General features: G+C 42.2%; 1 protein-coding gene across 2 annotated transcripts in view; it reads right to left on the bottom strand.

The window, feature by feature from the left end:
• The window catches only part of LOC126215160 (ubiquitin thioesterase OTU1), a 43,826-nt gene extending 21,246 nt beyond the window's left edge, over positions 1–22,580 (bottom strand). Inside the window, exons 1-2 of one of the 2 annotated variants that reach the window (XM_049941829.1) lie at positions 21,932–22,580; positions 5,210–5,526 (exon numbers count right to left, since the gene is read on the bottom strand). In XM_049941829.1, coding sequence (XP_049797786.1) covers positions 5,210–5,526; positions 21,932–22,352 — 738 coding nt within the window. In that variant the 5' untranslated portion in view covers positions 22,353–22,580. The remainder of the gene's footprint in view (positions 1–5,209; positions 5,527–21,931) is intronic. The other variant, XM_049941830.1, reaches the window with a different exon arrangement.
• Between the last annotated feature and the right edge of the window lie 526 nt (positions 22,581–23,106).

Raw genomic sequence — 23,106 nt, 5'->3', positions numbered from 1 at the left:
TACATCCTCTTCCATTTCTATAATATTGTCCTCAAGAACATCGGCCTTGTATAGACCCTCTATACACTCCTTCCTCCTTTCTGCTTTCCCATCTTTGCTTAGAACTAGGTTTCCATCTGAGCTCTTGATATTCATACAAGTGGCTCTCTTTTCTCCAAAGGTCTCTTTAATTTTCCTGTAGGCAGTATCTATCTTACCCCTAGTGAGATAAGCCTCTACATCCTTACATTTGTCCTCTAGCCATCCCTGCTTAGCCATTTTGCACTTCCTGTCGATCTCATTTTTGAGACGTTTATATTCCTTTTTGCCTGCTTCATTTACTGCATTTTTATATTTTCTCCTTTCATCAATTAAATTCAATATTTCTTCTGTTACCCAAGGATTTCTACTAGCCCTCGTCTTTTTACCTACTTGATCCTCTGCTGCCTTCACTACTTCATCCCTCAGAGCTACCCATTCTTCTTCTACTGTCCTTTTCCCCATTCCTGTCATTTGTTCCCTAATGCTCTCCCTGAAACTCTCTACAGCCTCTGGTTCTGTCAGTTTATCCAGGTCCCATCTCCTTAAATTCCCACCTTTTTGCAGTTTCTTCAGTTTTAATCTACAGTTCATAACCAACAGATCATGGTCAGAGTCCACATCTGCCCCTGGAACGGTCTTACAATTTAAAACCTGTCCCTGAATCTCTGTCTTACCATTATATAATCTATCTGAGACCTTCCAGTATCTCCAGGCTTCTTCCATGTATACAACCTTCTTTTATGAGTCTTGAACAAAGTGTTAGCTATGATTAAGTTATGCTCTGTGCGGGTCCGTGGCCACTCAGGGATCTGTGGCAATGAACAAGCCGATAGATTGGCTAGGATAACGGCAACAACTCCATTTATTGGATGGGAACCTGTCTTGACAATCACCAAGGCTATGATCCAATTAGAACTACGGAACTGGCTTAGGAAACAGCGCATAAGATATTGGACCAAGGTCCATAAACAAAAACATGGTAAGGTGATAATGCCCAAGCCATGATTTAAAAGAAGCTCTGTAATCCTGGGATTGAACAGGAAAGAGATCAAACTCATGACTGGACTGATGACCGGCCATGGGAACTACAAAAAACACCTACACACTATGGGTATAATGGAAGGGGACTCTAAATGTAGGATCTGTGATGAGGGTGAAGAAACTGCATCACACCTAATCTTTGAATGCATGGCATTGGAGATTAAAAGATACAGAATCTTGGGGACGACTCGACCTGAAGAAATTGTGTCTAACAAAAAACTGGTAGAGGGACTCCTTGCACTATTCAAGGGCACTGGTTGACTTTACTAGATATACAGGGAGCGATACCACACAATAAATCTAGTTTCGGTGTGGGCAGTGGCTGGTTAGTCCTAAGCTGTTTTAGCTCTCCTGTTAAAATCAATCAATCAAATGCTCTGTGCAAAATTCTACCAGGCGGCTTCCTCTTTCATTCCTTTCTCCCATTCCATATTCACCTACTACATTTCCTTCTCTTCCTTTTCCTACTATCGAGTTCCAATCACCCCTGACTATTAGATTTTAGTCTCCCTTCACTATCTGAATAATTTCTTTTATCTCATCATACATTTCATCAATCTCCACAGTAGTACAAGTTTATATGCCAACTAGCTCCGAAATAATTGTTATCCTCTTCCAAATATGCCCCTTTACAAACTATACACATATGCCAGTGTTTTTTCCAATCTCCAGAACACTTCTGTAACTTTTATATTTGAGATATCTTCTAGCTCTCTGAGCAATGCATTTTTAATCTTATATGTATTTCAGTTTTTTAAGATTTTCTTTATCTGAGGAAACAAAAATGTCTAGTGTGGGTCATATCTGGAGAATTTGGAGTTGTGTTAACACAAATTCAGGCATTTTTTGCATATTGCTCCATGCAAAAGACACTGAAATATTATCTAGTAGTCCTTATAAGTGATTTGATCTTGTAGCAAGCACTTGAGGTGTACTAAAAAATATATAAATAAAATAAAAAATAATGAGCATTTACTTCAGATTAGGCAGCACTTGTCCAGCTTTTTTCAGCTCCAGAATGGTTCCACTGTAATGACGGAGCCTTAATTTCGACATCATATCCGCAAACCCGTGTTTCATTGCTTGTTGTAACAAGTTTCAGTAGTGCTACATCATTACTGATATCAGATAGCTACTCTTAAGCAACTTGCATTTGCTACTGGTTTTATTCAAAACGACAATTTTGGAACATATTTTTCTGTTCCACATTTCATAGCGAAAACATTTGAAAAAAATTCATGGAATGAGCCAACTTATACACTAACACCATCAGTGACTTCTCCGGTTGTGATTTAGTGAATTTTGACAATTGTTTACTTCACTTCTTTCACGATTTCATGGGTCATTGGAATGCTGGAAGGTCCAGGGCATTTGTTATCTTCAACATATTCACAGGCTTCTTCAAAATGTTAATGTCACTTGTAAATACTCGTTTTACTCGTGGCAGACCCACCAAGAGAAACATTTATAAAATGTTGCTACACTTTATTCTGTTCCATATCAAAATTTAATACAAATTCTTATAAAATAAATAATCGCTGATACTACCAACACACATGTAACATTTTTGACAGCTGACAACAGACTAAATAAATGATCTTGCTAACACTGTACCGACACTTTTCAAACATGTTTTCGAACACAACAACAATAAAAATCATGCAAAATGGTATAAATACAACAGGTAAAATTGCAAAATGTACTTTTTGAACACACTTGATGTTATCTAATTTGTTTCATTGCTCACCATTTTAAGGACATATTATTGTCGAATTTCTTTATCAAACAGTTGAAAACATCAGGCTGGAATATCAACAGTATACTGCTACTTAACTGTAAATATGAAATATTACGTTGCAGACAAGCACAAATAAAAGGCACTTACACATCAGCTTCCGGCCACAGCCTTCGCCAGCAAAGGAAACACGCACGGACACACACAGTTATTCACACAAGCAAGCACGACCACACACACACACACACACACACACACACACACACACACACACACACACACACTGCCGCCATCTCCGGCATGTCGGACCGGAGGTAGTTGTCATGTGCGAGCTGGCTTGTGTGAATGAACGTTTGTGTGTATTTCCTTTTTAATGAAGGCTGTGGCTGAAAGCTGATGAGTAAATTTCTTTGCCAGTGTGTTTGATCCCTCCCCCTCAATTCTCCACACCACTACTCTTACTGTCTTCCACTTCTTTCAGTCTTCTTATTCATCCTTGAAATATTTGTATTCGTGTGTGTGTGTGTGTGTGTGTGTGTGTGTGTGTGTGTGTGTGTGTTGAGAGGATAAAGGGAGAAGGCATTGTAGTGTGACTTGTCACTTTGGTGGAGTAATGTGCTGCACAAGCATTTACTGAACCAATAAATGATGATTGCCACTATAAAATGTTTATTTTTGTAACGAATTAATGTAACCTACTGTTTGGATGGATGCAGTGTATCTGCAAGCTGGGACAATGATTGATGTCTTACCACATTTGCGGTACCTGCCGGACGGACAGCTTTTTCTGTACCGTTGAGTTCTGCCTCTGAGATCTGATGCTAGCCACGGGGGAATAACAGCCGTGACAATGCCTACGACATCACAGACACAAAAGAAAAGCTGTTACCTCGATATGCAGTTGAAATCTGCTATCTTACTGTTTCTGGATGCAGTCTGTATCAGTGTATTTGTGATGTTCTGAATAATGAACCAACTTTGTGATGCACGATACTTGTAAATGAGAGTGTAATGTACGATTCTTCGTTTATGAGAAGCAATGTATTTATTTCAAGAATTAGATGTTGGAATGTACTTGTTAACTCTCAGCAGTAACTGAAGCAGTTTGAGAAACAAGCACGACCAGAAGATATTGACGAGTCAGAAGAAATAATAAAATGGGCAAGATCGAATAACAGGAAATCGTAGCTCCTGAGCAAATTTTACATCGCCGCACAATATCACAATACATAAGCAGCAGAACATCACAGCGTGAAAATGAGATGTTCTTGCGAGGTCACCAGACCTACTCGTTATTCTCAATTTTGTCAAAAATTATGGGAGCTCCATATGGTCAGACTTCCAGGGAGGAAAAAAAAAAAAAACGGAAGTTTAGGCCGATGTCGGGTGAGGCACGAGCCGATTATGTTAGCATAGTTCCGGGAGAGTTGTTGGGGCTACAGAAAGAATACAGAATGGTAATTTGAGGGCCACAATTTTGAGACCCTATACAGAAACTATTTTTTGTTCTTATTTTCAATTTTTATGCAAATAAACTGGAAAACATGTTCAATACATTGAATTTATCAAAATGTTCATAAACAAAATGAAAAGAAAAGGCAAGGGAATATTTGTGATTGCAAATAAATCTCCAGCAAGGGATTGTAAAGCAAGCACGAGAATGCCATATACAAAATTACATACTTTTACTATTTTACAGCTGTCGATTTACGAGTGCCATGTCGATACGTGTCGTAGAAAACTGAAAGTAGCTGCTGACAACTGCTCGAATGTCAAAATGAAAATAATTAAATACAAAGTCCTCTATGCTTTAATTACAATACCTTCTCGGCAAGTCGTTTGCCGAGTCCTTGTAGATTCTGCAAGTACAAATCTTTCTTAGAAATTTATTTGCAATCACATATTTTCCATTGCCTTTCTGTTTTGTACCTTTAATGGAAAGTATTAATAAATACAACATATTGAGCATTATATCAGTTTATTTGCAGTGTAAGCCATCCAACTATTGACGATAAAAAAGAAAAAAGTTCCTGCACATGGACTCGACCTAATAACTATTGGTTTACTGTTCTGTACTTTTTATGCTGCACTAACTGCCAACGGCGAACTGTGCTAATATACATAGCTCGTGTCTCAACCGATCTTTACAAAAAATGGTATTTTCTCTGAGATTCAGTCTCTCTCTGGTGGTCACGCTTCTACCACTTTCATTTCTGGCCGAGCACCGCATATAACAAAAATTTGGCCAAAATCAGTGGTGACGAGGAGGCACAGTCTCTCTGTCAGATACACACAATCGCACTCTCGGTAGTGATATTACCACTCGTTAGCCTATCGAACACTTCGTATAAGTGACTAAAAAAAGGCACCACACAATGAACACATAGGTTAATTAACCTAATATTTACTCACATCCCCCTGTTCCATGTAGAGTGGATCATAGTGGATCCCATCAAAGACTAGGAAAACGCGTTGAGGATAGTGGCGATCTTCACCAAAACGGTTGACGATGGCATTCAGTGTGTCGACGACAGCAATCTCGATGCCGTAGAAGTGAGACAGCACGGAGAGCTCGATGGCACCGCCCCAGGAGTCGGGCCGCAATATCCAGTCACAGTAGGCTCGCGGAGGTTTCCCCAGGATGGCTTCGGAGTACGAATCCCCGTCATTAATGACCTCTTCCGCAATTATCTGCCGCATGTATGAAGCACAGGTGGGATCCACTTTGCCTGGAATACAGTAAATTTCAGTTTTTGTCGAGATATGGCAGTAGGGGATGCCGTCGAGGCATACTCTCCACAGACACCCGTCCCCAAATGTTAGCGTTTTAGCACTTCTAAAACTTATCCGTGATAAACAAATTAATTGAAAAGTCTTGTATTGAGGTTGGGTACAACACAGAGTGCCTGAAACCGACTGAGTGTACTTCTCTGCAAGAAAGATGGACGACACGAGTGATGGCAATAATTGCCAAAGTATTTCACATGTAGCCTCATTTTCTAAAATTTTTGAGAAAATGGTGTACTATAGAAAAGTGCTCTATCTTTGTATTAATAACATAATAGCTCAACTGATAATATTGTCTATACATTCGCCCACCAGATTCTACAAGTATAAAATAACAAAGAGAAACACCAGTCAGTATTTTCCATGATCTATCTGAGGTGTTTGTCTGTGCAAATCACATTTTATTACAAAAACTGAGTTTTTTTGGAATCAACAGTACAGCTGTTGACATTAGCTCATGACATAATTAATAAAGCTATTGCTGGAAGTTGGACTACATAATTAATGAGGAGTAGATAAGGATTTTTTTTCTACCCTGGGGGAAAATGAATGGTGTTACACAGTGTTAAATATTCAGTACTCTGTTCTTAATGTATGTTCAAAATCTACTATTTAATATAGACTGGCAGAATTAGTTCTACGTTGCTTGAGGCTTTCCCAATGGACTAGATGTAGATACGATTCTCAGACAGGATTTCAGAGGTCACGAAATTTCCACAGCGAAATCCTACATTTTGCCCCGGAACGACATCTACAACCACTCTGTCAGGAAAACCTCAGGAGCAGATCGTGAAACAAGTGAATAAGTTTGATAAACTTCAGAATGAGAAGATTGTCGGTCGGTTGTTTGGTTGGTTTAAAAGAGGGGGAAAGGGACCAAACTACAAGGTCATCAGTCGCTTGTTCCGAAGGAAACAATGCCACAAGGGTGAGAATAAGCCAATGAGATTTACAACACAAAACAGAATGAAAGGAAAAACCACAAACAACAACTGAAGGGCAACAAACACTTAAACAGACAAAAGGGGTCAAGAAAACCACAAAGATGCAAGACACAGGTAGAAGAGGTTAAAACAAGAAAGCAGGTTACCATGGCTGGCTGACCATGAGGATAAAAAGGAAAAGCCAGCCACTCTGCAACCAATTAAAACCTCCACCCTGAAACTAGGGTGGAGGACACTCAGGGACAAAGGACACGTGCTAAAACTTAGAACAAATGATAAAACTCACCCTCACGAATGAAACATAAAACTAAAGCTGCCGTTGAGGCACTGTCGCCCAACACCAAAGGTAGGGTGTTGGGAAAGTTACGAGTCCGCCGCAGAATGGCTAAAAGTGGGCAGTCTAGCAAGAGATGGCCACAGCGACACCGAGGTGGGTCCTCGTGACAGAGGAACTGATCACGTGTCAGCCACATACGGCCGATGCGGAGTCGACAGAGAAACACAGACGCCCTACAAGAGGCGCGCACGGAGGTCTTCCACACATTCGTAGTTTCCTTAAGGGCACGCAGCTAGTCGTGTGTACTGAAGTTATGCCATTCTGACTCCCAAAGCCAGAAAACCTTGCGGTGTAATACTGAACGCAGGTCAGTTTCAGAGGAGCCGAGCTCCATAAGCGGTTTCGGCGTAGCCCGTTTGGCCAGCCTGTCGGTAAGTTCGTTGCCTGGGATTCTGGCGTGACCTGGGGTCCAGACTAACACCACCGAATGACTGGACCATTCCAGGGCATACACAGACTCCTGGATGGATGCTACCAAAGGATGGTGAGGGCAGCACTGGTCGATAGCTTGCAGGCTGCTCAAGGAATGAGTAGACAGGAGAAATGACTCACCGGGGCACGAGCGGGTGTGCTCGAGAGCACGAGATAAGGCCGCCAGCTCTGCAGTGAAAACACGGCAGCCGTCTAGTGAGGAGTGCTGTCCTATATGTCCTCCACGAACATAGGCAAAGCCGACGTGACCGTCAGCCGTCGCAGTAAACCACTTCGTAGCCCTCGTATGTGTCGAGAATCGAGAGGAAGTGACAGTGGAGAGTCCCACGGTTAACTGAGTCCTTAGGGCAATATGAAAGATCCGGGTGAAGCCACAGCCTAGGTGTACACCACGGAGGTGTTCGTGAATGAGCCTCGAGTATAGGTGGTAGAGGCAAGGACTCCAATTCGGAGAGAAGGGATAGCGTACGAACTGGCCTGGAGCGCCGACGAGGGAGATGAACTGCCGTGGGTAGGAAAAGGAGACGGTAATTCGGATGCGCAGGAGAACTACAAATATATGTGATGTAATTGGAGAGCAATTGCGCATGCCTAACCTGCAACGGAGGGACTCCGGCCTCCACCGGGACACTGGTCACCTGACTCATCCTAACAGCTCCTGTCACTAGGCGAACGCACGGTGGTGCACTGTGCCGGGTAAACACAACGCCGAGGGTGCCGCTGAACCGTAAACCACACTACCGTAGTCGAGGTGAGATTGAACAAGGGCTCTGTAGAGCTGCAGCAGTGCAGAGCAATCTGAACCCCAGTTGGTGTAACTCAGGCAGTGGAGGGCACTGAGGTGCTGCCAGCAGTTCAGCTCAAGCTGACGAAGGTGAGGAAGCCGTGTCGATCGGACGTCGAAAACGAGTCCTAAGAATTGACGTGTCTCCGCTATAGTGAGTGGATCGTCATTAAGGTAAAGTTCCGGTTCCGGATGAACGGTATGACGCTGAAAGAAGTGCATAACGTATGACTTTGCGGCAAAAAATTGGCAAACTGTGGGCTAGAGCTCCCTGTGGGTGCCGCTCAGCAACACCAGTAATGGAGGAGCAGTACAAAATGCAGAAGTCGTCTGCATACAGAGAAGGTGAGACAGCTGCTGCTACACTATTAATGGCCACTAAAAATAGAGATACACTCAATACAGAGCCCTGTGGGATCCCATTCTCCTGGATATGGGAGGAACTATGGAAGGCACCAAATTGGACACGGAAAGTACGGAACGACACGAAATTTTCAATAAAAATCAGGAGCAGGTCTTGGAGACCCGACTCGTATAATGTGGCAAGGATATGATGTCACCAGGTCCTGTCGTACACTTTTCGTAAATCAAAAAAGATGGCAACAACTGGTTGCCATCTGGAAAAGGCTGTTCAGATGGCAGACTCGAGGGACACAAGATTATCAGTGGTAGAGTGACCCTGGCAGAAGCCGCCCTGACATGGAGCCAGTAGGCCACGTGACTGCAGGATCCAATCGAAGCACTGACACACCATATGTTCCAGCAGCTTATAAAGAATGTTGGTGAGGCTGATGGGCTGATAGCTACCCACATCAAGCGGGTTTTTACCAGGTTTAAGCACCGAAATGATGGTGCTCTCCCACCATAGCGATGGAAAGATGCCATTGCACCAGATCCGGTTGGAGATGACGCTTATAGTCAGATGAGAGATGATTGATCATCTGACTGTGGATCTGGCTAAGGAGCCGTGTCGGGGCGATGTGCAAGTACACTGAGGAGCTCCCACTCTGTAAATGGGGCATTACAGGGTTCGCTGTGGTGTATAGCGAACGAGAGGACATTTCTTTCCATCCGCCATTTGAGGGTGTGAAAGGCTGGGGGGTAGTTCGACGCAGAGACTCGAGCATACTGCTCAGCAAAGTGTTCAGCAATCGTGTTTGCGTCGGTAGATAACACACCTTTATGTTAACGCCAGGGACACCTGTTGGGGTCTGGTACCCAAAAAGACGTCTGATCTTCATTCAGACTTGGGAAGGTGTCATAACGGAACCCAATGGTTGAGACGTACGGGATGTGACGAACGTCAACAATCTCGACATGTGATCTTGGGAGGTACAGCGGGAAGGCATATGGTCGAACTTCCAGCAGTTAAAGTACCACAGGGGAGGGACATATGGCTTGACATCACAGCGGTAGACCATCACCTCGACCTTCTCGGGTAAGGTGTCACTCACAAAGGCCAAAATGAAGGCACCGGTGGCAACCCGATTATCCCTCGGACCCCAATGGATGCGCCACACGAAATGAACACCTCGCCGCTCTAAATTGGTGAGCAGCTTGTCGTCAGACTGCATAAGAAGATCCCTGTGGAAGATATGAGATGGAATCCAAAATTTTCGGGACTGGTGCTGCCATCTGGAAAGTAGGAGTAGGAGATCTTTGCACCGCTTGGTGGAAAGAGCTGCATATCTGATGAGTCAGCGTGCGGAGTGGCATTCAGATGGGAGGGCGTGTCGTGTGTCCGCAGTGTTTTCCGTAATACTCTGTGTTTGGTGTGTGGCGATTTTACGACGGATCCGTGAACAGAACAGCACGTGTGTATCAAATTCTGTGCGAATCTCGAGAAAAGTGCTACGGAGAACTGGATTTACGGTTATGATCCAGAGAAATAGCAACAGTCATCCCAGTGGAAGAGCCCAGGCTCTCCAAGACCCAAAATGCGAGACAGGTGAAGCGCAAAGTGAAGAGCATTATCATTGTTTTCTTCGATACCAAGACAATTGTGCACCAAGACATTTTGTGATGGCTCCGTGAAAACGTGTGGCGACGACAGCCCGAACTTTGGCGTCGAGGGAACTGGCTGCCGCGTCACGACAACGCGTCCTGTCACTTGTCCTTGCCCACCGGGACCTTTTTGGCAAAAAAAAGCACGGCGGTTGTATCCCACCCACTGTACTCGTCAGATCTGGCACCTTGCGACTTCGCGCTATTCCCAAAACTGAAACTGAGGTTGAAAGGCCGTCGTTTTTACACTCTAGAGAGGATTCGAGAAGCATCCCTAGTGGTGATTAACACCATCAAAGAACAGAACTTCCAGGAAATGTTAGACCAGTGGCAGGAGCACTGGGACCGGTGTGTACATGCGGATGGGAACTATTTCGAGGGTGACGGTGACCATTAGTCCAAAGGTAAGGTTTTCAACAGATGACAGCACCAGTCACGAAAATTTTGGATAGCACCTCGTAATACCAAGGACCATATTTAAGCTTAATACCCAGTACCATATTTAAGCTCTTATGTGGCATGATGGTAACAGAAACATCCCTCAACTTGTTACAAGCGAGTATAGTCTGTGACTGGGCAGAGGATGCTGTTTTTATCAACGCTGACCCAGATCGCATTTTGGACAAGCCCTCCACCTCCTCAAACTTATTCGCTAAATGCTCTACAAAAAACTGTGGCTTCATCAGAACAAAGCAGTCTCCATCAGTTCTCGTACATATGAGGTGTTGTTGTTGTTGTTGTTGTCTTCAGTCCTCAGACTGGTTTGATGCAGCTCTCCATGCTACTCTATCCTGTGCAAGCTTCTTCATCTCCCAGTACCTACTGCAGCCTACATCCTTCTGAATCTGCTTAGTGTATTCATCTCTTGGTCTTCCCCTACGATTTTTACCCTCCACGCTGGCCTCCAATACTAAATTGGTGATCCCGTGATGCCTCAGAATATGCCCTACCAACCGATCCCTTCTTCTAGTCAAGCTCTGCCACAAATTTCTCTTCCCTCCAATTCTATTCAATACCTCCTCATTAGTTATGGGATCTACCCATCTAATCTTCAGCATTCTTCTGTAGCACCACATTTCGAAAGCTTCTATTCTCTTCTTGTCTAAACTATTTATCGTCCACATTTTACTTCCATACATGGCTACACTCCATACAAATACTCTCAGAAACGACTTCCTGACACTTAAATCTATACTCTATGTTAACAAATTTCTCATCTTCAGAAACGCTTTCCTTGCCATTGCCAGTCTACATTTTATATCCTCTCTACTTCGACCATCATCAGCTATTTTGCTCCCCAAATAGCAAAACACATTTACTACTTTAAGCGTCTCATTTCCTAATCTAATACCCTCAGCATCGCCCGACTTAATACGACTACATTCCATTATCCTCGTTTTACTTTTGTTGATGTTCATCTTATATCCTCCTTTCAAGACACTGTCCATTCCGTTCAGCTGCTCTTCCAGGTCCTTTGCTGTCTCTGACAAAATTACAATGTCATCGGCGAACCTCGACGTTTTTATTTCTTCTCCGTGGACTTTAATACCTACTCTGAATTTTTCTTTTGTTTCCTTTACTGCTTGCTCAATATACAGATTGAATAACATCGGGGACGGGCTACAACCCTGTCTCACTCCCTTCCCAATCACTGCTTCCCTTTCATGCCCCTCGACTGTTATAACTGCCATCTGGTTTCTGTACAAATTGTAAATAGCCTTTAGCTCCCTGTATTTTACTACTGCCACCTTTAGAATTTGAAAGAGAGTATTCCAGTCAACATTGTCAAAAGCTTTCTCTAAGTCTACAAATGGTAGAAACATAGGTTTGCCTTTCCTTAATCTATTAAGATAAGTCGTAGGGTCAGTATTGCCTCACGTGTTCAAACATTTCTACGGAATCCAAACTGATCTTCGCCGAGGTCGGCTTCTACCAGTTTTTCCATTCATCTGTACAGAATTCGCGTTAGTATTTTGCAACCGTAACTTATTAAAACGATAGTTTGGTAATTTTCACATCTGTCAACACCTGCTTTCTTTGGGATTGTAATTATTATATCCTTCTTGAAGTCTGAGAATATTTCGCCTGTCTCATACATCTTGCTCACCGGATGGTAGAGTTTTGTCATGACTGGTTCTCCCAAGCCCGTCAGTAGTTCTAATGGAATGTTATCTACTCCCGGGGCCTTGTTTCGACTCAGGTCTTTCAGTGCTCTGTCAAACTCTTTACGCAGTATCATATCTCCTATTTCATCTTCATCTACATCCTCTTCCATTTCTATAATATTGTCCTCAAGAACATCGGCCTTGTATAGACCCTCTATACACTCCTTCCTCCTTTCTGCTTTCCCATCTTTGCTTAGAACTAGGTTTCCATCTGAGCTCTTGATATTCATACAAGTGGCTCTCTTTTCTCCAAAGGTCTCTTTAATTTTCCTGTAGGCAGTATCTATCTTACCCCTAGTGAGATAAGCCTCTACATCCTTACATTTGTCCTCTAGCCATCCCTGCTTAGCCATTTTGCACTTCCTGTCGATCTCATTTTTGAGACGTTTATATTCCTTTTTGCCTGCTTCATTTACTGCATTTTTATATTTTCTCCTTTCATCAATTAAATTCAATATTTCTTCTGTTACCCAAGGATTTCTATTAGCCCTCGTCTTTTTACCTACTTGATCCTCTGCTGCCTTCACTACTTCATCCCTTAGAGTTACCCATTCTTCTTCTACTGTATTTCTTTCCCACATTCCTGTCAACTGTTCCCTTATGCTCTCCCTGAAACTCTCTACAACCTTTGGCTTAGTCAGTTTATCCAGGTCCCATCTCCTTAAATTCCCACCTTTTTGCAGTTTCTGCAGTTTTAATCTACAGTTCATAACCAATAGATTGTGGTCAGAGTCAACATCTGCCCCTGGAGATGTCTTTCAATTTAAAACCTGGTTCCTGAATCTCTGTCTTACCATTATATAATCTATCTGATACCTTCTAGTATCTCCAGGATTCTTTCATGTATACAACCTTCTTTTATGATTCTTGAACCAAGTGTTGGCTATGATTAAGTTATGCTCTGTGCAAAATTCTACCAGACGGCTTCCTCTTTCATTTCTCTCCCCCAATCCATAGTCACCCACTATGTTTCCTTCTCTCCCTTTTCCTACTCTCAAATTCCAGTCACCCATGACTATTAAATTTTCATCTCCCTTCACTACCTGAATAATTTCTTTTATCTCATCGTACATTTCATCAATTTCTTCATCATCTGCAGAGCTAGTTGGCGTATAAACTTTTACTACTGTAGTAGGCATGGGCGTCGTGTCTATCTTGGCCACAATAATGTGTTCACTATGCTGTTTGTAGTAACTTACCCACATTCCCATTTTTTTATTCATTATTAAACCTACTCCTGCATTACCCCTATTTGATTTTGTATTTATAACCCTGTATTCACCTGGCCAAAAGTCTTGTTCCTCCTGCCACCGAACTTCACTAATTCCCACTATATCTAACTTCAACCTATCCATTTCGCTTTTTAAATTTTCTAACTTACCTGCCCGATTAAGGGATCTGACATTCCACGCTCCGATCCGTAGAACGTCAGTTTTCTTTCTCCTGATAATGACGTCCTCTCGAGTAGTCCCCGCCCGAAGATCCGAATGGGGGACTATTTTACCTCTGGAATATTTTACCCAAGAGGACGCCATCATCATTTAATCATACAGTAAAGCTGCATGCCCCCGGGAAAAATTACGGCTGTAGTTTCCCCTTACTTTCAGCCGTTTGCAGTACCAGCAGAGAAAGGCCGTTTTGGTTAGTGTTGCAAGGCCAGATCAGTCAGTCATTCAGACTGTTGCCCGTGCAACTACTGTAAAGGCTGCTGCCCCTCTTCAGGAACCACACGTTTGTCCGGCCTCTCAACAGATACCCCTCCGTTGTGGTTGCACCTACGGTAACGGCCATCTGTATCGCTGAGGCACACAAGCCTCCCCACCGATGGCAAGGTCCACGGTTCACGGTTCACGAGGGTAGGACATACGAGGTACTGGGCTGAATAAGGTTCACTGCCATCCTTAGCCTGGCGTTCCTCCCATTGTGTGGGCAGGGAGGGGAATGATTTAGGGTCATACTTTCTTGCATTGTACTGAGACTTAGAATGCTTAGAGAGTGCCGGTGTTTGTTCACCAGCAAGTGATGATGTGGTACGCTTCATCACGCGTCATCCACTCTGATGCCACCGACTCCGACCGGGGGCGCTCCCCACGGGTGCCACTCGGCTGCAGCAAATTCTCGGTGCCCCAGGATGACGGGCATCTACTCCTCGACATACGTGGGAAGTTAACGGCACAGGCATCGGCAGAGTGATCCCCGTGTTGTCAGGACGCTACAGCCGACAGGGTACACGGTGGCCCCACAACGGACTGGCTACCGTGCCGGATACGAGATGCAAAGAAGACCACGGTCACCGTCGGCACAAAAACGACACTGCACAGTGCACGGTGGAAAATGCACCCAGGAAGGCGCCCTCGCCCGAGAGGTGGAGAATGAGCTGGACTACAGTGCAACGACGAGAAAGTGGGCTAAAGATCTCTAGGCACGATCGACACGATGCACCGTGAAAGGCACCCTTCCCCAATTGGCTCGCTCTTTGTGAAAATTTTGAAAAATGGAGGTCAAACCCTACAGGGGACCACCACATTAAGTACAAAACGTGTGAGACTCCTTTTAGTCGCCTCTTACGATAGGCAGGAATACCCCGGGCCATTCTAATCCCCAGACCCGCAAGGGGGAAAATAAGAAGAGTGTACTGCCATGTGTACTTACCTTCGCAAAGGCTACACACTTTATAAAATCTGCAACCTCCAACAGTATTAAAACTGTGCTGACCGTGCACTGGTGAGAGAGATAATTCACCGCACTCGGTGGTAATAGGACTTAACATCCCGAGATCTACTGGTGCTTCATCTGGAGATTTCATCACGACTATCGGGAGATTCCCGGACGTGTGTTATAGCGCTACTTGAAATTTTCCTATTTCACGTGCCATGTTGTCACTTTGTCTGAAAATGCCCATCACTATTTCTTTTTTCCACAAGAAGAAAAGTTAGAAGGCAAACCTCTGCCCGGTGCGGCAGTTCCGGTCTCGGAGAAGGGACTTAACTTCGCACCCGTCCTGAGGACTCCACCCATTCTGGTTATTACTACCTCTCGTGAACACAGAATCCTGTGAAGCTGTCGAGGAAATCGGGCAGCAGACTCGCTACGCTCCGACACAGGTACCGGTGCCCACAAATAATACCTAGGCAACAGAGAGGTTTGCCCTTCAATCTCTGTCAGGATCAAAATATTGTAATGTTACTGGCAGATAAAGGTATCACAATTTTCCTCTCCGGACCAATGTCCTTAAGTAAGATGAAGTAGTTATTGGACAACTCTGCATATCGCCTTAAATGAGCACCCCACAACCAAAATTTAATGAAGAATTTCGGAGCTTCTCGAGAACAGCACGACTTCTAAAGCTGATGCCAAGAGGCTACGTACAAAGGTACCTGTTCCTCCCAAACTATACAAATTGTCTAGGATTCATAAGGATACTGTGTCTCAACCAGTAGCTAGTTATATTGGGGTGTCAACATACAACTCTGCTAAATGCCTAGAAGCATAACCGAGTCCTTTAGTAGGAAAATGTGAGTACCAAATTTGCAACTTAGAAGATTTCGTCAACCGGCTCAAGAACTTGCAACTTGCACAATCATATATTCTCGTTAATTTTGACACAGTTATAATTTTTACTGGAGTACCTTTTTGGGAATTACTGTCACTGGCAGAAGCTGGAAGTGGAGCTTGTCAATTTGTTTAAGGACCGGCTCATCTCAACTTACTTTTTATTCAATGAGCAATGCTTTAAACCGACTGGTGGTGTTGCAATGGATAGTCCATTGTCACCCATTGCAGCCACTCTTTTTACGGAAGATTCTGAGGAGAGAGCACTCCAGTCGGTGGAGTTGAAACATTCATACTTCCGTAATCTGGCCCCACGGCACTGCAACACTGGATTCATTTTTGCAACACCTGAATTCTGTTCAGTTGAAAATCAAGTTTATGATGGAGATGAAAAAAAATTGTGAACTACCATTCCTGGTCACGATAGTGTTGAGAAAAAGAGGACGGTACTTAAGGTCATGGTGTGTACCGTACCTCCACATAAGGACTTATATTCACAGACCACCAGCTGGCACCATCCTGCACAAAGTGGCACGCTTAGAACATTGGTCAACAGAGCACAGGCCGTATCGTATTCAGACAGCTTATCTGATGAGCTATGCCACAAATATTCCAAACAGGAGATTCACTGTGGCTTACAACCGGCATATGTTAGACAAAGAGGAGCTGGAAGAAAGTGAAGAATAAAAGAACGGTTGTCTTGCCATACATTGGCACTGTTTCTCCTAAAATAGGAAGATTACAAAAGAAACAAATGTTAAACATCTCTCCCATCCACCAACAAAACTTACGGCTCTTTTAGTTTCAGTGAAAAAATTTTAGGTTAAATCGTGTGACCACCTTCTCTTCGGCGTGAAACCACACTGGTGCTACGCAACATCAAACGATGCGCACGTGTCAGTCTCTCTACCAATAGATGCACCACCGCACCCGCAGTTATGTGGTGCCACTTTATGTGTAAGGCAAAGGTAGACGCACTGACCAGATTTCACGTGAATGAGCCTCACAATACAATCCTTTAAGTGTTGCTCCCATTGGGATAAGGAGGACATGATTACATTAATAACAGCAAGAACAGAGCCGTTTGTTCATTTTAGCAGCACTCCATATTTATAAATGGAACAATGGGAAATACTTTCCACCATGCACTTTACAGTGGTTTTCAGAGTGTGGATGTAGATATTTACTGGTATAACAACCAACCTACTGTCTATCAGAATGAACAGCCACTGCCAAACTGTGGCCGACAACAGGGTTGATCACTCAGTGGCACAACATGCAGCCGAGAACAATCGCAGATGAGCACAACGCGCAAGAGTTCAATGTCTGCTTCACAATCCCAGCCCTTTGGACCCATCCCTCCACCACCACCACCACCACCTTCTCTGAACTATCCAGATGGAAGTTATCCTTACAACACATCCTTTATACCCATAACCCTCCTAGCATCAATCTTCATGAACCCACTGTCCCCACACTCTCTACCCAACAGTTTCCCTTCCTCTGTCCTGTCACCTCCTCCCAATCCATGTCATATCCATTGTGCACCACACCTCACTAGCTCATATACCCATACATCACATGTCCAGCCCACACATACCACCCATCCGTCCCGCTTCCCTAGCCAGCAAACCTGCTGCCTCTTTTGGAGCCACTACCACCCCACCTGACACAAACCAGTCCACCTGCTGAAATGCATACCTGGCATTTTGTGTCCAGCTGACACAATGTATGGGCACAGATTTTGTGTGTGTGTGTGTGTGTGTGTGTGAGTGTGAAGAGGAGAGGGGCGCACTCTAGCTTGACAAAGGATTTATTCCAAAATCTAACAAGTTTTCTTTTTCTTTTGTGTTTGTATGTCGACAATACAATGCTTCTGCTATTCTGTGAGAGACTCCTAAATCATTTAAATCCTAAGGAAGATTGACAACAGCAAATTGTATATGAAAGCTTTTATAAAATTTTAAAATCTTGGTCTGCTAGCCATTTGCATCTACAAATATATTGGCTTCCTGGTGTACCTTCAATATTGAATAGTAATAATATGGATATATATGGAAATAGCACTACAACAATTCAAACTTTTACGTAGTGCTTTGCATAAAAAACCAACTGAAAATGGCAAATGTACTTTAAAACAAGCAACTACAGCACTGATAGACTTATGAATCACTAGCAATAAATTAAATATAATTGGGATTAGTTGTCGTAGATTCATGGCATTGTGTTAACAATGTTCACCATGTTAATGGTGAAGATACAAGCCTTAAAACAATCATGGTAACGTCACTAACAAAACAAAAACATTAGCAAAATGAAATCCAACGAGCTAGTGACACCTCCACAGGAATAGGTGCATTTTGGACTGGGAATTTTCTTTTTATTAAAATCTTCAAACACATTAAAAACCTGATTTAGGTCAGGGATGTAAATTTAACTACAGAACACACAATGTACACAACAAAAATATTGCTGTTATATGTTCTTTGGTATCACATTCCAACTAATACGTTTAAATGAGAAATAAAAGATTTATTAACAATCCACAGTGTAACTTCCTGGCAGATTAAAACTGTGTGCTGGACTAAGACTCGAACTTGGGACCTTTGCCTTTCGCAGGCAAGTGCTCCACCAACTGAGCTACCCAAGCACGACTCTCACCCTGTCAAGCTGTGAGGACGGGGCGTGAGTCGTGCTTGGGTAGCTCAGTTGGTAGAACACTTGACAGCGAAAGGCAAAGGTCCCGAGTTCGAGTCTCGGTCCGGGGCACACAGTTTTAATCTGTCAGGAAGTTTCATATCAGCGCACACTCTGCTGTAGAGTGAAAATTTCATTCTAGAATCCACAGTGTGTATGGAATTAATGAATATTTAGAATATTGCTCAAATCTGTAGGTTCTGCCTGAATCGTTCTTCTCAGCAATTTAGTTTTATCTAGGAATGCTTTGACGATTGTAGAGATCTTTTACTAATTTACTCATGTTAATTAATGAGTGTAGTTGCATCACTTGTGGCCATATAAGTAGACATGAAATTCTATTTTCTTACACACATGAAACTAGATTACTGCTCATTTTAGTAGAATCAATGAAGGTGTATCTTTAGTGTCTATATTTGTGTACATAAAATTCTGTTTTCCTTGCACCTAATTTAAGTAGAATATTGTTTATTACACTGTAATCTTCTGAACAATTTGCAGCAGGACCCTCAAACTGCACGGTTGGCATGATGGGAATCAGTATCCACATGCTCGGTTTGGTTTAGCAACAAGCCCACTTTCATTTGGATGGGTTTATCAGTAAGCAAAATTGGCACATTTGGGGGACTGAGAATCCGCATTTCACAGTCGAGAAGTCTCTTCACCCTTCGGCGGGTGACTGGTGTGCAATGTCCAGTCACAGAATAATTGGTGCGATATTCCTTGGTGGCACGGTGATTATCAAGCAGTATGTGAGGGTTTTGGAAGATGATTTCATCCCCATTATCCAAAGTGACATTGATTTCGCCAAGATGTGGTTCATGCAAGACACAGCTCGACCCCATCAGAGCAGGAGAGTATTTGATGTTCTGGAAGAGCCCTTTCTGGACCGTATTCTGGCTCTCAGGTACCCACAGGCCACTGGCATCGGCATCGATTAGCCGCGATGTTCTCTGGATCTGAACACTTTCGACTCCTTTGTGTGGGGCTACATTAAAGACGAGGTGTACAGCAATAATGCCAAACCATTCCTGAGCTGAAAACAGCCATTCAAGTTATCGGCAGCATCAATGTTCCGACACTTCAGCGGGTCATGCAGAATTTCGGTATTCGTCTGCGCCACTCGTGGCCAATGATGGCAGGCGTATCGAATGAGTCGTAACCTAAATCTGAATATTTGTAGTGACATTTACATGTTGAATAAAGTGTGTGTGCGCACTGTAGTTTGTAACTAATTTATGTTTTCTTCTTTTCTTTTCAAATAGTTCAATAACGGTCACCCTGTATCAATCTAGATGTTGTATGCAACTTATATTTACTATATCTTGACACATTTATATGTCAGGTTCTATACTGTCTTGCATTTTGACAAGTCCTATATCAGGAACATGTTAAAAAGGGTGCTGCATAAATAAATAAAAATATATAAACATAACCTTGTCCTGGGAATACACTGCAGTTCAAAATCTTGTGGAAGATTAGGTTTTAGGATTCCATATATGTCAATGTCATTCCGCATAAGTCTGGATTGGGAAAAGATGGCACAGGAAATCAGGAATGTCCTCTCAAAGGAATCATCCTGACTTTCACCTTTAGCAATCTAGCAAACTGACGGTAAACTTAAATCTTGATGAATGGTTGAGGATTTGAACTGCTGCCATTACTGAATACTAGTTGAGTGCCCCACCACTACACCATCTTGGGTCATTTCCTACAGTTCATTCTATCACTAAGCTAAAAAAATGGATCGCCATTCCCGCTATCTTTATGTAGGTTTAGTACACAACACTATCTAAGCCACCACTCACAAGAAATAGATGACATATTATAAACAAAATGTACAACTGAAAAACACAAACAAAAACAACCCAAGACACTTTCTATATAGTATATCATCACATTTCAAAGAATACACCTTATTTTTTCCATTGTTTACTAGACCCATATAATCTTATTTGTACACTTGATAAACTATATTAATACTTCTCCTTTTTCTGAGCTCAACATTCCGTTAATGATTACTGAATGCACGCTCATTGCGGACTTGAAAAATGAAGTCACCGTTCAACACCTACACTGAACATTGCAACGGACATATGATATCCTAATGGTGTCAATATGACTAGTAATTATAATGCGAATAAATTAGAATATATAATAAACATTAGACAAATATTATTCATTTGGCCAGTCTACAGATATGTTGCTGAATGTCTGTGTAGTTGTGTCAGTGCTAGTGTAGTTCTGTGTTTGACTAGCATCACTTTTGTAATTGTATTCTCTATGTTCTATATATCTTCTATACTTTACACTTGTAAATATTACTGATTGCTCAGTGCAAGTGAATGTGCATGTGTTTGATTGCAATAACTTGATATACTCATTTGTTGAACTCTTAAAAATAACAGTGGCAGAAGATTTGTTAATTTAACTTCTTTAGTTGGTTGGTTGATTTGGGGGAGGGGACCAACGCAAGGCCATCAGTCCCATTGGATTAGGGAAGGAAGTTGGCCATGCTCTTTCAAAGGAACCATCCCAGCATTTTCCTGAAGCAATCTAGGGAAATCATGGAAGAACTAAATCAAGATTGTCAGATGTGGGTTTGAACAGTCATCGTCCTGAGCGCCACGTCGCTTGGTAATTTTTTTAAGTAGTTTGTATTCAGTTATATAAATGTTCCTGATGAGACAAATAATGACTAGCTATAGCAAATCTTGTATGCTTTGTAAATTCTCTTGGTCACACAGATTTCAATGAATACAAAACAATGGACCACATAGATATCCAATGCACTAAGTGAGTTTTCTGGAATACAGTATCCACTTTACAATTCTCAATAAATTATCATATTAAGCAAACAATTCAGGAACCTATGTTAACAGTTACAGTAGGTTTTAAAATAATAGCATTTACCACCTGCTAAAATTTGTCCACTCTGATATTTGTACAGCCTAGTGCGACATAAATTCAGAGAGTAAAGAAACCGACATATTAATAGCTGTTTCAGGTATCTGCATCACACAGAAATAGTCCTTAGAATTCATATATTAATAGTTATTTTTTATCCATAGCACAAATACTATATACTGCACATCTTGCAAATTATTGCATTGAGCATGTAGACTACACTAATAGCAAGAAAACAAAAAATTTCGGGAGGAAGCATGAATGTATTTAATACATGCCAAGGCCATGCTATTTAATAACATGAATCTAATGAGTTTCTCCCTGAGAGGGAGGGGGGGGGGGGGGGGGCTGGTGGACTCCACACACAGTAAGTAAAATGAAGTTCATATGACCGCACCATTATACAGACAGAATCCTTGCACATGAAAGTTTACTAGGATTATTACAAGCACTGAAATGCTAATTGTGGGTTATAACAAATGACAAATATGAAACAAAAAGAGTCATCATTTACTTAATTCTCACCTCCAAGGACAAAGCCAATGCTCGTAAACAAGCAAGAGTTGTCGGCAGGAACTATTTTCCGCATAAGAACCCCTGGAAAGTCACTGATCGCATCAGTTACGTGAGGTCTCACTCTATCGTTATCCAGTCTAGTTGCAGGAATTACATCGTTTCTTGAAATCACTTTCGGTTTTGCACCAGGTTTATTTTCAACTATTAAAACATCACCAGACGATATTCCGACGTTTCTTAAGTTCGCTTCGTTGTCTGATAAGTCTAGTGCTTTCGGGGGATAGCCACTCAGCACATGAAGGTTCATTTCTCCTATATTCGTCAACGAACAGAGCTTTGTCTTCAGATCACGTACAGTACTTGCTGCTGTTAATCCTTCAACTACATTCTGACCCGACTTAGTTTTTAATTTCAAGACAAGTGAAGACATATTAAAGGCAGTTCTGTACTAAAACTTAAAAATAGGCCTGGTATCTATACGTATGTGATTATAGTGCACCACATTCAAAGTTCTGCAATGAGAAGACTTGCACTTCAAAAATTTAACACATAATCAACAAAAGTATGTCAGCCAGGACATATATATTCATTTGTAAACAATCACAGCCGTATCATCTGCTAGTTCTACTGCGCCATAAAAGACTTTCAAGACTGCCAATAACAGACCTAATATAAACAGAATATTTTGATACGAGTGTTTGTGTGCCTGCCTAGAAATACGAGATGAAGAAAACGATGTATCATAAACTACTTCTTTTTCAATTATTCGTTGTAACAAATTGCTGACAGTAACTTTTAATTTTAAGATGTTGGCACCAAACACGAGTAAAAGGTCAATGACATTTAAAAAGAATTAAATGGCAGTTTTGAAAATTATCATTCTGGTATTTAAGAGCTTGATACTTTTAAAAGGTTAATTTATAGATATTGCCAGATGAACAAGTACCTAGTGCACTTTTTGAAGTTTTATGTTCACAAAAAATTAAATTTATCGCTACTCATATAGAATCTCTTTGCCTCGGATATTCTCTCGCCTCACAGAAGCGCGTTGTTTAAAAGAAACTTTCGAACGTTCAAAGCGAAACAGCGACGCAACAAATTCAGTGGATATGGTAGCTGTTCTGTTTTACAAATAGCTGTAAACAAATATCTTATTATGCTGTTCTGACTGATAGTCTCTTTTA

Source organism: Schistocerca nitens, chromosome 12 (genome assembly GCF_023898315.1).
Source record: "Schistocerca nitens isolate TAMUIC-IGC-003100 chromosome 12, iqSchNite1.1, whole genome shotgun sequence".
Taxonomy (NCBI): domain Eukaryota; kingdom Metazoa; phylum Arthropoda; class Insecta; order Orthoptera; family Acrididae; genus Schistocerca; species Schistocerca nitens.
This window is presented reverse-complemented; position numbering and strand designations above follow the sequence as displayed.